Below are 23,022 nucleotides of genomic sequence, written 5' to 3'. Positions count from 1 at the left end.
CCAATTCTGTGTCCGTCTAACTTCGCGGTGCGTATGACACCACACACGGTGGAAGCAGCGGTGCCGCGGTTAGCGCACTCCGTCACGAAGCTGGTAACTCAAGTTTTATTCCCACGACAAAGTTTGGTCAACGTGTGGTGAAGTATGGTCAAACGACCCCCATGACCCATACGGCGTCGGAAGGTCCTCATCCAGCAGCGGACTGTCAAAAGGGCAGGAGGTGTAGGGGCACCTCTCGTTTGTAACGCCACTCGCCGCCCACCTCCATATATCTCGACACGTAACGTCTACGGCTCACCCCTTCATTCACACCCCATTGCCCCTTCACTCACACCCCATCGTCGTCGAGCGCCAGGTGCCTAGTGCTGCCCCCATGCCCTCCTACCGTCCGCCGTCCAGCTGAGCAGCGTACCGAGTGCGAGCTTTCCTTGCTGCCCTCGCGCATCTTGCTTTTCGCCAGTCGCTTCTTCTTCTTGTGCAGCGGCTTCGCCTCCAGGATCATCTCCTCCAGCTCGAACGTCGGGTCGCAGTTCAGCTGCCCTTTCTGAGCAGGCCACACACCAAGACAGAGGGAACAACTCATGGCCAAGCAACAGCCGGCAGAACGAAACGAAATCATTGTCGTCAGCCACGATCCATCCGCTGCTGGATGAACGCTCATCTCGCACGCTCTCGCGATGTTAAACATCCGTCGAGTTACTCAGCAGAAGGCGATTTCATCGTTCCGTCTCTGCGACGGACGTCATCTCAGGCGTGGTGCCTCCTCTGTTCTTCATCTCCGACTGCTTACTTTTCTTGACAGTCAAGTTGATGCCTCTACCTTGTGTATCAATTATCTAATCCTCGTGTTCCTCTTCCTATCTCTCATTGTAACTCTCTCAATGCTTCTTTGCACCATTTTCAGCTTTTGTTCCAATTTTCTCTATGTCTGTGTTTCTGATCCAGGCGTATATGATTCAAATCAAAACAAAATAAGCCTCGTTAATTAAGGACTATTATACGCCCGTATTTGCTAGTTATATTCCACGTGCGATTGGCATCATGTCAGGGTACAAACATATTTGCATCGGTAGTGCTCGCAGTGAGCAGTGTACCACCCTGCAGCGGAGAATGGTCGTCCCCAGAAGTTGGCATCACAGAACTACTTCTGAGGTCCCTTCAAGGGGCCTCGCGATCCACACGTGGTGGCCTCATTGCTTGTAATGCTCTGAAAGAAGTCTGCATCATGAGAGTTGAATCATCACGGCTGGACCAAGATGGAGGCCGCACCTTCTCAGCTTGTATTTTGTGTGCGGTGGCGAGGCTGAAACTCCCGACTTGAGAAGCGAGCGACGTCCTCGACTCCGACCCGGCCGTTGGTGCTCTGATGGGAGCTCAGCGGCGTGAATTATCATTATTACCCTTAATAACCATTACGCCAATGTCATTTCACAATACACTCAATACTATTTAATTTTCTTATTCCATTTATTTGCAGCGTTTATAAAACAATCCGACATTATTTTAAAGAAATCAATAAGAGCCATTTCGTGTTACGACATTGCTGTATCTGTGCGTTTGTGCTCCACATGAGCAGTGGCCAAGCTCATGACGCAGGTCTCCCCCACGCCCAATACCGCTCCTCCCTGCTCACTCCACGGACCACGGCAAGCCGCCACCGCCGCGCCCTCACGAGCACCTCCACTCACCTGCTCGTGGTACCCATGAACCGTCTGGAACTCTCTCCCACTGCTGCACAGTGCAGCAGCAGCATCAGCAGCATCCAAGCACGATTCACCTTCAAGCAGAAGCTCAATGCCCTCACCTATCCCAGCACCTGTCTAGACTCAACAGCATGCTCTTCTCCTCTGTCTGTGACTGTTTCTTCTCTCAGATAAAAAATAAAATATGTGCCTCCTTTATCTCCACGATGCCAGTCCCCACTGCGTTGTGCAGTGTCTAGAGAAGCAGTAGCATTTAGATGCCACCTAAACCCCTAATGTGAAGTGTAAATTGCAACCATCGTGGACACAAATATAAACAATACAGCCACAATGTAAACCATTGCTAACAATCTGTGCAATATCCATTCATCACAGTCTCCATTGTGATGATAAACCGAGGAATGAGAGGTCTCAGGATTGGCTGTCAAAACGTCCGGAGATGAAATCACCAAGGTTGGAGAGTCATCTTGCTGGGGAGACACTTCCTTACCCACAAATGTTTAGATGTTCAGCCTAAAACCCAATGGAGCCACAAATGAATGCATTTACACCAGATGAGATGTACCAGGCTACTCACATTTGGCAGGAAGGAGGGCGTCACCTTCTTCTGGAGCACGGCTTCCCAGTTGACGTCAGCGAGCAGCGGCGAGCCCTGCAGCCGGGCGAGGCTCGCCCAGCGGTTCTCCGGCTTCAGACACAGCAACTGCACCGCGGCGGACGGAACAGGGACACGACAGATGTTGAGGTGTCCGAGCGTGTCCATTAGAAGGTGCGTGTTAACCAGGCGTGTTAACCAGGCGTGTTAACCAGGCGTGTTAACCAGGCGTGTTAACCAGGCATGTTAATCAGGCGTGTTAAACAGGCGTGTTAACCAGACAAGTTTGGAGGAACAGAATTGCCAATTCAGATTTGTCCACTTTGTGATATTACATACTACTTATATTCCACAGCGTGGCACTCTCCTTCCGGCCAACGTCTAAAGTGCCACTCTGCGAGGAGCCCCGCGCAAGTAGACAGACTGGCGGCCGTGCGAGTAGGCGCCGGCCAGCTCGTTATCTGCCTCGTATCATCGCGATAACACGTGGAAGAGAAGCCCAAGTATAAGAAAGGTCACATGGATTTGAAGCCGTTTTACACTTCACCATAAACGTTTGTGTTCAAGTTTTTGTGTCTCACAAGCAGTAGAGTAGCAATTTGTGCGCTGCGCTACGAACCCGGCGAGACGAGATTGATTCCTGCTCATGGGTCAACATCAGTGTCGAATATCTTAACTGGTCCTGGGCCGAGGCTGACTCACCCTTAGACGAGTGCCGTGTGTAAAGATTAGCACTGGGGAAATAAAGGTGGCCAGGCGTGGTGCTTGCCACCCACCCCTCGTGTACCGTACCGGCCTAAATAGGTGCTCGTTAACAGCACTTGGCCCAACAGCCTGTTAAAGGCTATACGGTGGATCTTAGTCTTTGCATCTCATGGAGTTGCACCGGCTCTCCACAGGGAGATGGGGCCCAGCTGCTGTGACAGGCGGCACCGTTAACCGCCACGAATTCAAATCTTTAAATGACGAGAAAACTCTGCGTAACAGAAACATCAGTGCAGGCCGGAAAGCGAAAAGCTTCGACGACACAGTGTACAGAAAGCTCTCAGCACAACGACATCAACGTCGCCCACCAATGCAGACCCCCGCAGCAGCTGCCGCGACCGTGACCGGTGTGGCCGAGGAAGCGTCGCGGCATGCCAGAAACGGCACCGGCTCCCGGGGGAAACCACAGACCTGGCAGGGCCCCCGCCACACCGCGCCACACCGCGCCACACCCCGCCACACCGTGCCACACCCCGCCACACCCCGCCTCACCGCGCCGCTCGCGACGTCACTTCACCTGCCTCGTGAAATGAAGCTCTCGGCCCAGTTTGGAAATTAAATTTCACTCTGGTTACTTTACACCACACTGGGCGCGATTTGCTTTGTTAGAAAGCAAAACGTGACAGCCCTCTCCAGTCTCCGTTCCAGGACCGCGTCCCAGGTAACGGCACAACAGGGATAATGATCCCAAGGATGACAGATAATGTTGCTCGGCGCTCCGAGTGTTCCTTGGCAAGAGAGCGTTACAGCAACTATCGGAGGGTGCGACACGGCTTCTCTCATTGTGGGAGTACCGTTATTACCACGGGATTGTGCTTATGAAAGGTACTCTTATTATTGTAAATATATTTTAATTATTGTTACATGATTGGGCAGTGACATTATAAAGACTCTGACATCATCAGACCCATGAGGTAATTATAACGGACGGTGGATGCAATGGGGGGGGGGGGGGGCAAAATTTAGGAGATCTCCCCCCGCCCCGTCTTGAGACCTCATAAATATTGATTTCATCGACAAATTTGGGATCACCCCCCCCCGTCCCTTGGTAAGTTTGTGGATGCCGTGTGTGGCGAGAACTCCTGGCACCCGCCCCCCCCCCCACCCCGGGACGACTCGGCACCCTGGGGGCGGTGGGCAGGCGAGGGGAACGAGAGGAAGAGTCTGCAGACTCCCACCAACTGTCGACCGGCTTCGTCCTAGCTGGGACTCATCTGTACAGTGCTGTCGTGATGGGTTTCTGATATGCCAGATGGGTTTTCTCGTTATTTTTCATATTCGAATCACAAAGTCATCGTACAAATAAAGCAGTTGCGATTTCCTGAATCTGCAACAAAGTGAGCATGCAGCACATGGATAGGAATAGAGGTAGGATGCTTCAGCAGTCCGGACTGTAGTAAATGTATGCCATGAGGCCATCACATCATGCTGCTGCACATATACCGCAACCAGGCATTCCCCCATGCGCTACACGTTCAGTCACCTGCTCAGTCTTGCCACAGTCCAGCCTTCCCCTCGCTCAGCAGCAGCGGCTCACCTTGCGCAGAAGACTGGCCATCTCCTGCGACCAGCAGGAAGAGTAGTGCACAGACTTGGTGTCCACGATTTGCAGGATCTCATCTATAGTGGTACTTGAATGAATCTCATATGGCCTCTGGGACAAGTGAACACAAGGTATTGACTTCTTTTAGCAAAATTTTATGGTAACACTTCATTGTCCAAATATAATACAACGCTTAGTAAATGGGCCATATATTTTAAGCATTTGACAGTCTTGCCACAAATTTATATTTCCATTAAAAACCTTTTAACTGGCCTTGACCTTGTAAAAATATTCAAAAGATCAATTAAGTGATAAACAAGAAATAGTGCAGTTTCCACAATATACGCCTTCGTGCTCAATTTTCCCAGACAACGTGGGCACTGCAGCACGCGTGTCTCTCAGCCACCCACAGTGGGCCCTCTCAGCCACCCACAGTGGGCCCTCTCAGCCACCCACAGTGGGCCCTCTCAGCCACCCACAGTGGGCCCTCTCAGCCACCCACAGTGGGCCCTCTCAGCCGGGCCCCGTATTGCCACGCAAAGCGGAGGGGGGTGTCCCCACCCAGCCCGCACTCGGCCCCCGTCACGCCCCAAGATGCAGGGCATCCCAAGTGCCACGTCACCCCCCCAGGCCGCGCCGCTGCTCTAAGCGCCGCACCGCTAGCGCGTCCCCTCCCCCCCCGTTCTAAAGAAATCCCATATTGCCGCTCGAGAGGGACCTGGGGAAGCGTTTGCCGACAGCATACTGTGAGGTTGCCGGCACGGCACACCGGGAGCAGCAACACACCGGCACACCGGTCGCGCAATTCTGCATCGCTTTCCTCGTCAATGACGTGCCAATAGACGGTTCGTAACGTAAAAATAATAAAGACGCTTTTCCGTCCTATCGCTGCCTCTGTGAGCTTTTAAAATATTGATGTACATTTTGTTCCCCCTTCAAAAGGTTATATTTATTACATTGTCCATGTGCGGATGTCATGAAAGTTTAATGCCGCTGCCTGTCACATTGTTAAAAACATCTTGACTGCATTGAATAAAAGTGTCAACAACTTCACACACGGTCTCTGAGAAGCATGTTGTGGTGTGTGTGTATCATAGTAACATGTAGATGTTGAGCGGTAACTTCTGTAATCAGACAATGGGATATACTTACTTCACATTGCGCTAAGTAACAGAAGAATAGTTTAGTTGTACTGTATGCTAACGAAGACAGTAGATTATTGTTTAATGCGTCTGTATAACAGATTTTATCGTGAGTCAATGATAAACTATAGCCATGTTATTTGAGCAGAATAAAAATATCATTAAATTAAATTGTATCAAATATTGATTTGGGTTAAAATGTAGGTCCCCCAAAGAGATGCAATCCCAACAAATCTGCGAGGACTAATGATCCTAAAACAAATACAAGTTTGAAAATGTAAGTTTCGGTATGAAAATAGGTGACCCAAAAAAGCCATTCCCTACATTTACACATGACAAAGTAAAAACACCCAGGGGATTTTTTACGAAGCCATCTCATCGGCCAAGGGGGAGCAAACGAACGTTCCCTCGGCCACCGCGAGTAAGCCGTGAGTGCAGCGTGCACGCGGTCCGCGCTACGCACCCATCCCCGCAGCAGCTCGTACGCCGTGACCCCCAGCGACCACCAGTCCACGGCGGGCGAGTACCGCGGGGCGCCCTCCACGTACGAGCGGAACATCTCGGGAGCTGAGTCGGCGCAAAGCGAGGGGGGCGGCAGAGGACACCACAGCTTCGTCACTGTCGGCTCAAACAGCTCCGCTAAACGTACAACGTCATTACGTTCTTATTGATCATTATTATGAGTGGTAGTCGAGCGACGCGCGAAAAATCATTTGACGATTATTTTGAAAGAGCCTGCTTCAGCAGCAGCTTCTGGGAGCTCGTGTGTATCCTCGCCTGTTTGTTTACAAATGAACAATTCGTTGGTTGGCAAATGCCTTCCAAAAGACGGGTATCTGTGCGGGAGGTGGGAGTGGGGACTGGATCGGCCACTCGGCACCCGGCACCATGCCGTGGGGGTGGCACACCACCTCTTGCGAACCGCCGATCTATCTACACGATCAGAAATTGATATTAATTTCCCTTCCTCTGTCATCCATCCTTGTAAGTTGTTTATTTCGGGGGGGGGGGGGGCATGCCTTGCCCCACGGCATGTCTGATTCTGCGGTATCACGAGCCGTGTGTCATATCGGGCTTAGAGCATATGTTGCACATAAACCAGCAATACTCTAGAAGCTGAAGTCAACGGGATGTGTGGAAAGCAAAGGGAAAATGCAGAATTTAACTTACACGCTGTAAACAACAGTTTGAACACCCATTACACACACAAGTGATGGATCAGCCTTGGAGCTCTAAGAAAATCAAATTTTCTTCAACATATTTACACGTAAATATAACATATAAAATCTATGTTAAATGAGTCGTAGCTAAAATTATTTAGTCAGTTTAAAAAAAAAGATGTAGACTTGAATGATTGATGCACCTATCATAAACACAGCATAAAATGCAAACTAATGCCCACTTCATATTTGTATGTTCTGGCAACCACATCCAATATCGTGAGCAGCCTAGACATGCCCCTGTACAAATGCGAGGGGTGTGTCTGTGTGTATGTAAGCGGTGTGTCTGTGTACATGCCAGCGGTGCGTGTGTGTACATGCGAGCGGTGTGTCTGTGTGTCTGTGTACATGTGAGCTGTGTGTCTGTGTGTCTGTGTATATGTGAGCTGTGTGTCTGTGTACATGCGAGTGGTGTGTGTGTGTGTACATGCAAGCGGTGTCTGTGTGTCTGTGTACATGTGAGCGGTGTGTGTGTGTACATGCGAGCTGTGTCTGTGTACATGCGAGCGGTGTGTCTGTGTACATGTGAACTGTGTGTCTGTGTACATGCGAGCGGTGTGTCTGTGTACATGCGAGCGGTGTGTGTGTCTCTTGGGATGGAAGGCAGCGCCATCTCACCCATGTAGGGCTTTGTGCCAGCCATGGAGGACGCCTGCTCGCCTTCCTTCACCACAGTGGCAATGTTGAAGTCTGTAATGTGTGCATGCCCTGCAAGGAAACGGTGTCAATGCAGCATTACATGACACATCGGTTCTTTGATTAACGTGGATTCTTACACCAGGCCTGGCTCCAGCTACTCTCGGATTGGGGGGGGGGCAGTAGAGCTGTTGTTTGGGGGGCCACCTGAACACCCCCTCACCACACACTGCAAGTGCCAGCCCCGTCTTACGCTCACAGTACACAGCGCAAGCCCTGCATTTAAGAATATGCGCGTGTACGGTTCACTCGGGCTATATACATGTTATATTTACGCGAATGGAACACACACAAGATATGTATTCCATAAACAGATCGTTTGAGACAATACAAACGAGGCAGTGCAAAGCAATGCTCGATCGAATCATTTCTCAGGAGTACCAGCGAGGTGAACTGCTACATCCATTTAATACTTCTCATAATAATAGGACTGCTATACTACGTGTTCCCTTGCTATGACTCTTTCCTTCTTTAAATGTGGAACTGCTGGCTATCACAGTGGGCCCTACTAACGTGCATGTCAACATTCTGACGAATGTTGAACCGTGGCTACTTGGCCGGTGTGACCGTGCTCACCGCGACCGGACCATGGGACATATAGCAGCTCAATTCCTGATTCCCCAATATGTAGGGGGAGGCATCGTCACAGGGATGCAGCACCCTTTGACGCAATCACCTGGCTCAACCACCTCAGTGTAAAATCACAGGAGTAGGTCTACATCGAGAACAGCTGGATGAACAAAAAGAAGATGATCTATGGGTACCAATGGAACCGACAGTCCCAGGTGTTTGCTGCACAATTGAAATTTGTAAAAATATTCACGTGAAGGTTTCTTTGTCAAAATAGAAATACAATGCTTTCATAATATTTGACCCCTGTTCTATACCCCTGGCTGCGCCATATCACCAACACACTGTGGACCGCTGCGCTGTGTGCAGGGGTAGCTGCACAGGGTGTTTGAATGAAAAACACTGAACGGATCTGCCGATATTTTCCTGCCAACAGGCAGTGAATTGACGACTTATGCCTCCCCCGTATGCATTATCCCACCACAGCAGCTTATGATTTCTTCTTCAGTGCCCCAACTCTCAGCGAGAGCTGCACAAGCAGGGAATAAGTCTGCTACTGATGTGTCGTCATCCGCCGCACACCCTGAGGGATTAACCTATGTGCAGTGGAAAAGGTCCCCGGGCCCCGGGGTCTTAGAGAGGCGCTGCCTTGGAAGCTCAGAGCCCACCAACGGGACCAGAGTGATAATGCCAAACAGGCCTCTTAACAATTGCCCAGTGAAAAGATCAAATCGTGTTTATGTATGGTTGCGAGTGCTTTTGTATGCCTGTATATCTGGGCGGTGTGCGTTAGCATGCTTAAAACATCATCACCGCCACCGCCACCACCGCCGCCGCTTACGGCTTCCCCTCCTATGTTATCATTCAAACTTGATATTGTGTCACTATGGCTGGTGTTGGCTGGAGCCGGATAATTGCGTCAGGAGTAGCGGAGTGTATCACTGTGATGCCTCCTTATTGTTTGTGAATCACCCATCGAGACGTCATGCGTGCCATGGTCTGTTCTGGGTGACCACAGTCGCACTGCAAGAGTGCAGCCCTTAATTTGGATTCGCGTTTGACATCAGTACACAAACCCGACCACCAAATCGGTCTCGGGATTCTGCCGAACCCCATTAGGCCATTAACGTGTACAGTACAAATATATATACAGTACAGTATAATAATGTGCTTGCTGCAATAGTATTGACTCCAGCAAGGCGAATGCAACACTGTATATGAATTGGATTATATCTATGAAATTTTAATGACTGCTTTACATCTCGAAGCAAGGCAGCATTCAGATGGGTCGACCCGTGGCAGGCTCCGTGGAGACATTAACATTCACTCGAATTCCCAGGGGGGCCTGGCGAGAAGGGAGATTGTTATCGGCACTGTTCTTCACAGCTCTCACGTCTCGAATGAATAATACAACAGGTGCATGAATTTACTTTTAAACAAAATATTACAATTACAACGGTGCGGTTCACGTGTCGCCCGGTGCCGCTTCTGGGGCTTTGATTGGTTTGAAGCGGTTGTGATAAATGACGAAAATTGGACAAATATGGAGACAACTTTAATTTGACAATGTTTAATAATTGATATAGCATTCATAATTACCTTTGTGGAGCATGCCCAGTGGGGTGGGGATTGTTGGATGTAACGACGACGACGGGGAAACACTGTGCTGCTAAATCATTCAGGCTGCAGGTGGCAGCTCTATTGCTCGGGAAGTCCACAGGATCATCATCACTGTCATCGGCCATGGCCAATCCACTGCTGGATGAAGGCCTCCCCCATCTCTCACAATTCTGCAATGTAATAATGTCCATTTCCTAAACCCCTTGTTTAAAAAAAGAATGTTAATAATTTTCACGCTTTTTCTGGCGGCGAACTCTCGCAGATGCTGAACCTAGGGACAAGTGATAGAAAATGATGTCGTGGGATCTGACATGACCTCTGATCTTATTTGCCTCTGGTCAGTTGGAGGCAAATGACAAGCTGAAGCAATCCTTGAATGATCTTCCTATTGGTCAGACTAAATTGCTTTCCCACTTGATGACGGACGCTTGTGTTGCGCCCGAAACGTCGTGATTTAATTTATTTTATACCTACGTGACTTTACCGAAAGAACCAAATAGTATATATTCTAAAGTGCCACAACTTTATGAGTAGTACACGAAATAAAAGCATGTTACGCACATTATAATGAGAGGGAGTACATGAAGTGTATCGTAATTGATAACCAGCGTTCCATGTGTTCTCTACTGCCATGTATATTTTTTTGTAAGTAAGATGAAGGAAAATGGGAGCGAGAACAACGTTTCAAAATTGCTTTGTAGAAACCAATTTCCTGCCACTTGGAATGGGTTTTCAGAAGCTCAGTGGGAAGTGTCTAATGCAGAGTGAAATATGTATGCAAACAGCCAAGGGCATCTTACCATGTTCATCAAGAAGAATATTGTCTGGTTTGATATCCCTGTTTAAAAAAACAACAATCATAAACACAGATTTAAAATACTAATGTTTCACATGATGATTTTCATTCAGCTAATTCACTTCTATTACTCGATGAATTTTCCTGGTCTCTGACCAGAAAATACACAACATTAATTGACCGTTTGCTAAAATTACTCGAAGGTATTGGTAATGAATGAATCATTTGAAACAAGCAATCATATTTGTATTTCCCATTCGGTGCACACTCCCGCTTAATGATGCGTATTGGTCATCATTAATATAAGTAGTTTGATATAAATCAGTTGTTCAACATGTGTACACCACTGATTTTTACTTTGTTATATATCCGTGGATAAATCTGCAGCCCTGCAGAATCTCACTCAGAGCTCGAGGGAGCTCACTATAGAGGGTACTTGGCCTACTCTTCCATGCTTCACATATACTGTAAACAGTACGTAGTCTCTATAATTCACCCTCTCATCACAGTGGGAGATGCACTGCATGGGAAGGAGTGGCTGTTAAAGGGGCTCTGCTCTTAGTCCATGGAACCTTTAGTGTAGTAAAACTGAGAGTGACCTCCAGTGGGCCAAGATCATCTACAACAGGATAGTACGACCTTGCAAAATCAACGCTTTTAGGGGTGTAACAACGCATACATTCATCGATTCATCTACTGTACTTTCTTAAGCTCCCAGTACTTATGAAATCACCACGGCCGAGAATCATAGCAGACGAATGGCATCGCATTTATTCTCGCTATTTAACAACTCAAAAAATAAACTTGAACAATTATTAAGCAAGTCTCAGTCCTGTGTGTGTGTGTGCGTGTGTGTGTGTGTGCGTGTGTGTGCGCGTGTGTGTGTGTGCGTGTCCAGGTAAGTCCCCCTATGTCCCCGCTTGCCCCTCCTCCTCCAACACTCTCTGTGCAACTCCCGCCGCGCTCCGCCGCCGCTCTCCTGCCACAAGCGCCTCTCTGTGCTCGCAGCCCAGCGCCTTCTCAATCGCTCGCCTCACGGGACAGCCACAGGTTGAAGCTTGGCGTCGAGTGTTTGTTTGAACTTGAGCATCGTTTTTCAGCATGGGGTTCGAGAAAGGGTTCGAGCATGGAATCATAATGGATCCGACCATGGTTTTGACTGGAATTGCTGATATGGGCCATCACACATACAGGAGAACCTTCATTGGCCATGACACACCTTGTCGATATTATCACAATTAATGTTTCCATATCACACAGACCTCTATACAGCACCCACCAGTCTCTCCACAAGTATACATTTAAATCTGGTTAGGCCCACTGGCTTTTAGCTCCACTCTGCACTAGTTTCTTATATTTATTTAACAGTACTCACCCTTCTACTACTGTTACTCTGCCTGCATGCCTCTTGTATTACTACACTTGTTTAAGTATCTCTGAACTGGGCACCCTTCTTATCACGGTTACTCTTACCCATTATTAATAATAATAATCAGTTGGTACACTTACATCACAGTTTGTAAGAATCCATTCAATGTAACGGGTCCACATGATCCCTTCAGCCCCTAAAGGCTTCTACGTTCACCACAATTTAAACAACAATTTATATTTCAACCGAATCACATTCACTGTCGTAACAATTCATCGAATCGTGTGGAGAATCATTGCAAACACTGCTAGGGGGGGTCGCGACGTGTCTCGGTGTCTTCCCAACTATCAATCACCACACAAAATGAGCTCTGATTGAATTCCCTGCGCTGGCCCAGACGTCACCCAGACATCAAGAAATCTGTGCAGTCTTCTCAAGTATCGTGGTAGCTGTAAAAAGTGGTGTAATAATGCATTGATCCATCGATCAAAGATTACCGGGGAACAGCTCATCTCCTAAATCTTTATGCCACCTATTGACTGTGGTGATATATAAATAGAAAAATCGGTTCCAATTACAACTTTAAAGAGATTGTATTGAATTTTCCACTCTGCTTTGCATTCCATCCTTGATTTAAAAAAAACGTTGCAGTCAGCCGGTTCTGTGCGTGCACAGTGGCCCACGTCCCCGAGCCGAGCGCCGCCGTCATCGCTGCGGCTGTGCACGACAGCGCGCAGTGACAGCGCCAGCGCGTCATGCTGGCGTGGGGGGTTGTGGTGGGGGGACTTGCCCGGGCCCAGCCGGAATTACTCCCTTCCAGTGGCCAGCCGCCTCATGACGCCCAGGGGGGTGTTTCTGCAGGTCCTGCCGCCGCTACAGTTTTCACGGTTCCACTGACACTGTTCGGGAATGTGCTGGGACCGTGGTGTGGTCGGGGTGGGAGGGTGGACGGTGAACTAGACTGGTTTTCTTTCGGTCATGAAAATGGATTTTCTCCTTGAACTTGATCTGTTTTTCGACTGATGGTGATTACGTTCCATTTGTGCATGCCAGGAGTTACCGCTGCTTTATTGTCTGGTAATTGATTTCCCAACATTTTTCTCTTTTTTTTTTCCCCTCGGTGTTCCGTAGGTTTTATTGCCATTGTGAATTGCTATCATATGTTGTGTTGTATTTAAGTACTGAATAAATAATTTTCCTGATCTTTAAAAATTGTGATTCCATCGGTGGAATTTTTACATTCACATATCAAAATATAGCTCTTATCCTGCATCAATGCTGTGTCCTGGGCTGTCTGATACAAGCTTTAAAACTTGTTAATGAGACCACAGACTAAGTTCAGGCACGTCATAATTATTTCACTTGAGTGACATCATTGCGACATCCTTACAGCTTAATAAGGCAATGCAAGTGACATCTCTACAATGCTGACAGAGTGGCTGGTCATGATATTGCTACATTCTCTATGCATTAAATATCAGCTTCTACGCCCCAAAAATGAGAGATGTTTTAACATCACCGTGAGAGCATGAGACAGATCCCACAGTGAGCCTTGCACTGAATGAACGATTTCTCTAGAGCTGGCAACAACAACCCTGAACCCCGTGACACAGCGAACCTAAGTAGCGGTGCTCCTGTGATTGAGTTTGGTGTACCGTACGCGTATAAGCAATGCTTTGTTGTGCGGCACAAGGAGATCCCATCCCACTCTGCTTTCACAGCTCAGAGACAGTTTTAAAGCCTCACTTCGTCTTACCCACGGGGATGAACACAAGAGCCTCTTTGTCGTCAATAATATTTTCAATGATGGCTCCCAATAAAAAAGATATCAAGTGCCCGTCGTGCCACGTGTAATGTGTGATATCGGACAGACCTCACAGCAGGTGGCTTCCCAACACATTTATTTTAACGCACCATGCTCACACATTGTGCGAACGATGCGCGAGATGAGGTGCCGAATTAAGACATGGAGAGGAATGGTGGCCCATGCTGAAACACATACACGTTGCCATGGCTGCAATATCGTGGTTTCATATTCCACTCGAACAACTTTAAATAAATTGTATTCTTAGGTTTTTTCGGTAAACCTAAGAATATGAATCCTTGCAGTCACGAAAGCTTCAAATCTAGAATTTAAACAAATTGATTTAAGTCCCTGTGAGCACTGCTATTTTTGTTGTTTGACACACAGTTGCTGAGCACACATCCCAAGGCCTAAAATGACAAGTATCCAACAACAAACAGCACGATCAAAGTTGTAATAGATAATAGTCAAGGCATTTCTTGAATTGAGCAAGGTTATCATAAGAGCTAGCGAAAAGAAATAAAAAGGAATTCCAAAAAGCAGCAGAGCAAGAGAAGTTGCAGAAAAAATTTGTGTAGTGAGTGGTTGGATGAGTGAGTGAGTAGGGGAATAAGCGAGTGAGTCAGGGAATGAGCGAATGAGTAGTTGGGTGAGTGATATTTATGGGAATGGTCGTCAGTCAATTGCTCTCAGGTAAGGTTCATTGAGCTAAGAAGCTATTTTTCAGTGGTGACCCAGAAACCACAGTAGTAGCAATATAAGAGTGAAAAGGGGCCAACTGACCACCGGTGAGCGAGTCAATCGGTGAGTGCTGGATCGCCAATCAGCCTGACCGCCGCTTTACATTGAATTCCACCAAGCGCGGCATTGTTACATGGAGGGCTTGTGAACAGCCGGGTCGGGCGCCAGACCCACCTGTGGATGATGTGGCGCTGCTGCAGGTAGTCAAGCGCTAGAGAGAGCTCGCACACGTAGAGACGCACCGCCTCCTCCTGAAAGCGCGTGTTCTGCTGCAGGTGGTAGCGGAGGTCCCCGCCCAGTAGGAGGTCCACCACCATGAACATGTCCTCCTCGTCCTGGAACGAGTACCTGCAGCCACGCACAGACAACTACTTTAGCGGAGCACGCCACCTCTCGTTGTGTTTCTACCTCAACGGGTCACACCTCGTCGATAGGTGGGGGCCCCGGCGGTAGCGCGTTCGCAGATCGTTGCAGATGTTTGTGGTTCAATTCAGGCGGGCCGCCCTGGTTATTACTGAAATTGTATTAATAGTAAAAATTTGCGAAATTTGAAATATTATCAATGAATTACTCAATTGGGGTTACGAATAACAACACCGCTCCCTCCTAGCAGACTATAAGCATCTGTGGAACATAGTACCTCCGTGATAACCGTGTGCTATAATAGTGGCGCAAATACCAAATGTACTGAATTATTAAGGAGAGCTAGCGTCAGGACGGTATGCATAATTGGACATTGGTGATGAAGCATTGGATGTTGGATGATGTCTATACGATGACTGCGACATCTTACAGAAATAAAGAAGCACAAGGGTGGAGGTGCGGTGGAATTTTAAGGCATTGAGTGACGAGTGAGCTGAAACAACAACACCCGGTGTGGCAAAGGCTCACACACCATGTGACGAGTTATGTTGTTTGGCTGTGTTGGGTGGTGGAGGGTCTTATGACACAAAAAATTGGCCAGATCATGATGTGGCCTCACCAAAAAAAAAATTAGGAATCAGTATTTGTACCGTATATCTTATTGTTGACTTTGGAATCCCGTATATAAAACAACATCAGCATTCCTTTCTGAAACATGCAAGCAAGAATAATATCCATCATGGTGAGAGCCAAATGTCTCTTTTTCAAAGAAAACGTATGGAAACGCAACGTTCGCATCGCATGGGCCATGACCAAAGACGCAGTGATGCAACTCATTTCGCCCAAGTAAAATAAAACAAAACACCTAAAAGCGTGCAACCTGCAAAGTTTGCATAGAGTTGTCAAAATGTTGAAGGGTGTCCGAGGCAGTGGAGATCACGACGGATTGATGCACCGATCGTAAACACGGCATGAAATGCAGACAAATGCATCACTTTTTTATTTGCAGTAGCATCTTCCAGGATTATGTTCTGGCAGCCACATCAAATAAAAATTACATCCAATATTGTGAGCCGCCTAGCCGTGCCCCTGTGTACATGCGAGTGGTGTGTCTGTATACATGCGAGTAGTGTGTGTCTGTGCATGTGCGAGCGGTATCTGTGTATCCTGAGTTGTCAGAATGTGTTGTGTCCGATGCAGTGGAGATCGCGACGGTCACGGCCGTGGAGAGGCCGTACCAGAGGTTGACGAGGAAGGTGTGCTCCAGCTCCTGCATGATCTGCAGCTCCCGGAACACGTTGCGCACCTCGTCCCGCTCGATGCACACCTGCTTGTTCATGTACTTCATGGCGTACATCGTGCGTGTGTCCCGCTTCTGGACTATGCACACCTGGGACACAGCGGAGCACGGCGCGCGTTCGTGACCTGCCGCCCCGCCCGGTTCGCCGCCTCTTCAAGACGTGCCGCGCGGCGTTACAGAGATGTGGTACGCGCCATTACGGTGCATTACCAAATCAACCGCACCTGATAAAGTGATGCATCTCAGAATATAAATAGTGAAGGCGTGACTTGCGCCGTTTGTGTATGATTATTGATATCAGATTCAAAATGCTTGTCGTCTTCATCACCACCATCTGTCTCTCTCGGCTCACCCGAGGGTGCCGTTTCAGCGGCTGTCTGAACTCATGGATTGAGACACCTTATACACAGATTTAATGGTTTACCATCTCCACAATTCACTGGATTGTAAAAATTCACTGCCACGATTGGATTCATGAATCTCGTATGTTTTTCCTGTTAAGCTTATAAAGAACCCATAATGGCTGCAAGGTTCCCATAAACTAAACCAATGTAACAAACGTTTGAACTCTTTTCTATTATAACTTTGATAGTGCTGTTCTTTGCTGGGTGCTTAACAATTTAGGTCTCTGGGCTTATGCTCAGCAAATTTGTAAAAGAAAATACTGGAGCTAGGAGATTAAGATGCTTACCAGCATCACCACCATCACCCATATCAGCATCAGTAGCATCATAAACATACTGTCATCCCCAGAGTAATTATAAAGTTTGACACCAAACTCCATATCTGCATCGACTATTCTCTGCTTTCTTCTCCACTTTCTATTCATTCAAATTTTGTCTGCCTAATTTTCAAAAAGTCATATTAATTACCATTCCCAACACGACGGAGTTTCTTTGCAGTAAATATAACATCTATTTTCGCTAAAAGGATCAACTGCATCTCTTCTTGTTGTTATTTATCTGCGTCAAAAACCTGTGAATTATCCTTGACCCTGAGCAGACCTGTTCCCTCTCTAGACGTTATGAGACGTGATCACTTCCCCTGGGTAACCTCTCCTGCATCTGGAGTGCCACATGAAGTCATAGAGGGGTTCTGGTGAAAGCCAGATTATGGTTTTAGGGTCCTATGCAAGAAGCCTGACCAGCAGGAGGCCGATGCTACCACTGGTTGCACGGAAGCTCCAATGCAGTACACACTGCACCCATTACACAATCTACACAACTTGGCTTCATATAGCATCCAAATGCCACTACATCTATCTCACACTAGACACGAACCATAAAGTTCAAGGTTTGTATTAAGAGCACAAATAAAGTATATGCTTTTTTCTATTTTGCAAAAGTCTGGTAAACGGTTTTCTTTGAATATTTAATCAACGTTCAGCCTCCAATCCAGAGGACACTACGTACGATTTTTATTTCATATAGCAGGAATGTAACTACTGTATTAAAATTTGGTCTCTGCCTGGCTATGTTCCACAACCAGATATCCCGCCGTGGTATCAAACGAACGTTGCACACTTATTTCTGAAACTGTGAATTTTAGAAATTGGTGGCTTTTTTCAGTTTACAATAAAAACACTGATATATCCGTGTTGGTGGCACAGCGTTTGGGGGCACGGGGGAGACAGGCAGAGGGGGAGAGATTGTAGGAGCAGAGGCAGCACGAGAGTGCCGAGTGAGACAGCGGTGTCACGGTGAAGTCCCGCACCTCAATCATAGTCTCGTGTGTTTACACAAACATCGTATGTTACTGCCCAAGACTCCCTGGTCCAAACTAACATGACATTAGCGGGTAAACATTATGTGCTGGCCGCCCTAGCGGGCGAGCTGCCGCTACGTGAAAACTGTACCCAAATCTGCGCCTTGTCTTGTACATTTCTGCCAGAAATAACATCCCTGGTGTTTTTTTACTGCCGGTGTTTTTGTTGCCTTCCTACCTCCCTCGTCTCGAAGCTGCAAGCGCCTTGTTTTCAACTGGCGTCGTCTCATGAAGCGTTCCCCACTTTCGATGGGGGGGGGTGGCGGTGGAGAAGGTAAATGTTCATCTTCCCGATTGTTTTAAAAGGCATTTTTGTTGAGAGAAAATAGGGGAGCGAAAGTAGTTCTGAATATCGGATGCACAGACAACATCTGATGTCCTTCCGGATTAATCCATGAACTGCTCCCCCCCCCCCTCAAACCACGAGACCAAATGGACCAACCCGGCCGTGCGCTGCAGCGTGGAAGCTCTTTTCTCTATCCCTATGCCATGACGCAAATGTGTTTGGAATGAGGTCGCTGGAATAAAGCGATACAGCAGTCGTGGAGCCAGAGGGGTGTGTGGGCGATGGGAGCGATCGCCTAACCCTTGGGATCCCTAAACTTTGTATTTTATTGCTCTTTATCAGGAAAAAAATCGTTGAATGTTTTTTTTTCCTATTAACGTTGGGCCCTATTTTTAAAGTTTGACATTTTGGGACCCACCCCCCTTCTTGGGAAGTTTCCAGATCTGCCTCCGTGTCAACACGAATGTCACGGTCGCTGTGAGCGCACGTTTATTTATTTATTAATACTGCAGTACAACCTGGTGGCTTCGCCACTGAAATGTGTACGGCTGTGTGCCCCGCTGGCTCGCTGTCCAGCTGTGCCGGCTCACGGGGTCAAACGCGAGCTGCGACTCGCGCAATTGGCTGCAAATGCGAGTGCACGCCGCATCAGTGGGCCGTGAGCGCCAGACGTTGACCGGTGGAACGGATGGAAGGGCGCAAATCCCCGGGGATGTTGAAGCAGAAAGGGAGGCTCGGTTAGAGTACCCGTTTGGTGAAACTGGATTGGCTGATGGGGAAGAATCGTTTGAAAAGGTTCAAGGCCGGGGATGGGTATTGAAGGGTTTGAATGCAGCAGGCTGGGACTGCTGCATAATAAACAGCCCTTAGTTCACTATGCGGTCAAGTTCCTTTACATGAAGATATTTTGCACGATATAAGGTCCAGGATAATCGTATATTCCATCTTGCAAAACAAAGAACACATGCTATAGAATAAAAAGGTCAATACAGTTTCAAGCAAGAAGAAAACTGATATCGCGATTATCGTAAGGTTATGACATCATAAAAACCGATATTGTATCGTGGAAAATTTTAGATTGTGACAATCATAGTCCAGCGTGAATTACGCCCCCGTTTGTAGAGAATATAGCAGCAGCCGCAGTGTGTAGACTTTTAAAGGTAAACACGCGTGTAGTTTATTTACTGGTAACTGTTATTTCACACCATTGCAGACCCTGGCTGGGCTGGACAGCTGGGAACCAGAGCATCATCGCTTATCGGGATGTTACAGCTTAAACCAAACGTCTGTCTGTGTACAACTGGTAAAGTACATGTATTACATCTTGACTTAAAGCTTTCGTGACTGCGGGAATTCATATTCTTTCGGTGAAGTCACGTAGATAGGTTCAAATAAAATAACAAAAAACTACGAAGTTTCGATCGCAACACAAGCGTTCGTTCTGATGACGAACGCTTGTGTTGCGATCGAAACGTCGTAGTTTTTTGTTATTTTTTCTTTGAACCTATCTACATGACATTACCGAAAGATCCAAAGAATACATGTATTACATTGCCCTTTATTTTACAGAACTTTAGAAACACTTGCATTTAGGTCCTTTGTAAATAATGAATGTATTACATATTGTAATGGTGGTTAATCTACTTAGAACATGCCTAAGAACATTATTGTATTACTGCCATGTGTTTCTGTCAGCATTAAACATTACACAGCCACAATCTTGCAGCATGGAACAGTAATTTCCTTTCAGTTTCAGCATGTGGACCTTGGCAGGCTCTTGTTTATACACAGATATCGACGCTGACATAATTCTCTTTGAAATGAATCGCTCTGTGGCAACTTTGTAGCAAAATGAATGTTTTATTCATTGGATTTATTTTTAAACTACAGCGAAACCCATAGCTGTGGGGGAATGTACCCCCCCCCCCCCGTCCTCCCCGAGCAAGAAATGGCTGTCCCCACGCTGTCGAAATTAAGGTTTCTAATACCGAGCATGAAGGGTGGCAGCTGTGGGCACAGTGGTTCACTCGCTGCTCTATGAACCCGGCCACCTGAGTTCGATTCCCGGCTAAAGCCAATGTCATTGGTGAGTTTCAAACAATGCACAGCAACGTGCAGAATTCGTTGGTGGGCACTGTATGCATTATGCACAAGCTATCAGCGGTTCCCACTCATTGGTGTCCAGCCTGCACTCCATTTCTGTTATCACGGGGTTCTCTCCTCATTGCCACATTCGATCGTTGGTGAGCGATATCAAAACCCACCCATCCTGGCCCCAAGTTCACCAACCCGCGCTGACCAACGTGGTGAGGTCCAGACAAAACAGCCTCTCACGACCGATACGGTGTGGCGAGGAGGCCTTCATCCAGCAGTTGATTGAAAAGGGGCTGTAAGTAAACACGGAAGGGCTGCTGCATACGGAAGGGTTCCTGGCCCCTGCTGTGTCCCACGCTGTTGCCGAACCTCCACACGGGGGGAGCCTTTTTGGCGAGTTGAGGGCGAAACTCCTTGACGGATCCTTTCCCTGTTTCCCTCTTTCCCTGTCACTCTCCTCATACCTCCATGTAGTATCTGTCTCTCCATCTGTCTCTTGCTATCTCTCCACGTTTGTCTCATTAGATCTCTCCTCCCCATTACCTTTATTGCTGTATTTTCCCTTCCCTATCTCTCCGTGTCTCCCCCACTATCATCTCTGTCTTCTACATCTGTATCGATTTCACTCTCTGTGCCTCTTCCCCATCTATCTCACCATTTCTCCCCATATCTACCCTTCTATCTCCAGGTCACTCTCTGCCTCTCTCCTGTCTCTCTGTGTCCTGTTATCTATCTATGTAACATTCCACTGCGATCTTTGGCAAAATAATTAATCAAATGACGTTGTAAAACGTTGTAAACAGTGGAACATGCAAATAATATCAGCAGTCACCACGCGATGTCGGTCTGTGGGTTTTCAGAGCAGGGAAAGTGACAGGCGTGATAGATATTAGCTAAAGGGGACACTTTTTATCGGAGACCTTGGTGGGGGTCACTAAATATCAGGAATAATTCATCATTGACTTTTGGGCTAGGCCACGTCATGATGTGGCGTATGTTTTTGTTGCGTAACCCTCCACCACCCCACACAAACACATTAAATTGTTATGTGGTGCACAAGCATTTAACGTGCCAGTTATGATTGTTTCAGCTGACCAGTACGTTGAACAATTCTCACAACCATATTTAGAAATTAGATACAAACCTACACGTTAAGTTACCTGGAATAATCATGAATAAGTCAACCCCTAGATAATTCACGTTATTGCGATTCAAGCATACAACGTTTGCACTGTACGTGGGTTCTCATTGTATCTACATTGTCATACGTAATAAAAAGCACCAATATATTTTCTGAGTGACATAAATATCATTAATTAACTGAAATTAAAAGTAATATTTTGGACCCTTCCAAATGTAACTCTGGTGAGTGAAATATAAAAACCACCACACCACGTGTTGATGAGGAATGGGCCAGTTGCAACCAAGAGTTAAGAAGTCTGAAAACTGTAATTGAATCCTATTAGAGCAGCAGTCTCATTTAATCACAATGCATCACTTGCTTTTGTGGCATTTGTTACTGACGGGAGGCATCACATGATCTATTCAGCTCGGCAGAAACGCGATAGGCAGAGCGTGGACGCTAACAGGCCAAATGGAAGCCGTCCCAGCCCAGCCCCACAACGTGCTGGGGGGGGGGGGGGGGGGGGGTCACCTATCAGGTCGCTTGAAAGCCACGCGACTCCCACAACGGAAAGCGAGCCGATCAGCCGTGGTGGGCTCCCTTGTTTGTCGTGTAACGGACCGGTAATGTGCGGTAATGTGTGGTAATGAGCTATTGGATGTCGGCTTGTTTGGGGATCGCGTGCGCATCAAGCGGAGTGCAGAGCGCCCCGCTGCCGCCGTTGCGATGCACGCGGCGGATTCACGGATTGATTACCGCACGAGGAGGTCACATGCAAGGCACAGATAGAGAGGGGGGTGGTGGGGGGCACGAATGGAAGGAGAAAACGCGTGCGGAATGCGCGCTGGGCGGGTGAAAACGCCGGGCGCGGCCGAAGCAGCAGCGGCTGGCTGCGAACTCAGGCGGGGGACGGGAACGCGAGAGCAGTCACCACGAGCGCGTGGAGGAGGTCACGTCAGAGATCTGAAAACGTCGTTAGAAGATGTTTAAAATCGGTCCCTAACCATTACACGTCACGCAAATAGCAGCTGCATCGGCCAATTATTGTTTGACATTTGGCATTGGAAATTTTAATTAAAGGTTTATAAAATGTAATACTTTACATATATGGGGGCATCTTTTATCACGTACATTTCTGTTCACATAAACTTCAGGGGGGAAATATGAAAAAATAGCTTACATTAAGTAATCCATATTATTAAATTCAATACATTTGTCAATTAACTGTGTGGTCTTCAAAGGAAACATATACATTGGGCAAATGTTTGGCCTATGGCCCTTCTTCATAACACGTGATATTTAAATGTTCATAAAAGAAATGTTCGTTTAGATTTTAATCATCATAGTAAGACTTGTTGGTAACGAGAATCTGCTAAAAATCGATGGAGTGAAAACCACCATCTGTAGAAGCAGCCTTGCTGCTAAAGTACTGTTTTAATTAATAATACTACTTAATGTTTCGGTTTTCATGACACCATTTATGCTGGGGCATCTCTAGAGTGCTTTATCTGTAAGCCAAACATCGTCT

At 47.3% G+C, this 23,022-nt stretch overlaps 1 protein-coding gene across 8 annotated transcripts in view; it reads right to left on the bottom strand.

Annotated features, from left to right (window-relative positions):
* Positions 1–23,022, bottom strand: part of LOC133343279 (serine/threonine-protein kinase 32B-like) — a 39,965-nt gene that overhangs the window by 4,350 nt on the left and 12,593 nt on the right. For 3 of the 8 annotated variants that reach the window (XM_061552744.1, XM_061552745.1, XM_061552746.1), the window contains 8 exons: positions 16,166–16,317; positions 14,739–14,912; positions 10,655–10,692; positions 7,587–7,676; positions 6,212–6,315; positions 4,601–4,717; positions 2,281–2,406; positions 413–544 (listed from right to left, as the gene is read on the bottom strand). In XM_061552744.1, coding sequence (XP_061408728.1) covers positions 413–544; positions 2,281–2,406; positions 4,601–4,717; positions 6,212–6,315; positions 7,587–7,676; positions 10,655–10,692; positions 14,739–14,912; positions 16,166–16,317 — 933 coding nt within the window. Of the gene's footprint in view, positions 1–412; positions 545–2,280; positions 2,407–4,546; positions 4,718–6,211; positions 6,316–7,586; positions 7,677–9,841; positions 10,025–10,654; positions 10,693–14,738; positions 14,913–16,165; positions 16,318–18,169; positions 18,254–23,022 lie in introns of those variants that run through there. The other 5 variants (XM_061552748.1, XM_061552747.1, XM_061552749.1 and 2 more) reach the window with 5 other exon arrangements.

Source organism: Lethenteron reissneri, chromosome 17 (genome assembly GCF_015708825.2).
Source record: "Lethenteron reissneri isolate LAM-NWPU_2019-01 chromosome 17, ASM1570882v1, whole genome shotgun sequence".
NCBI classification, from domain to species: domain Eukaryota; kingdom Metazoa; phylum Chordata; class Hyperoartia; order Petromyzontiformes; family Petromyzontidae; genus Lethenteron; species Lethenteron reissneri.
Note: the sequence above shows the minus strand (reverse complement) of the source record. Positions and strands in the feature narration are given on the sequence as shown.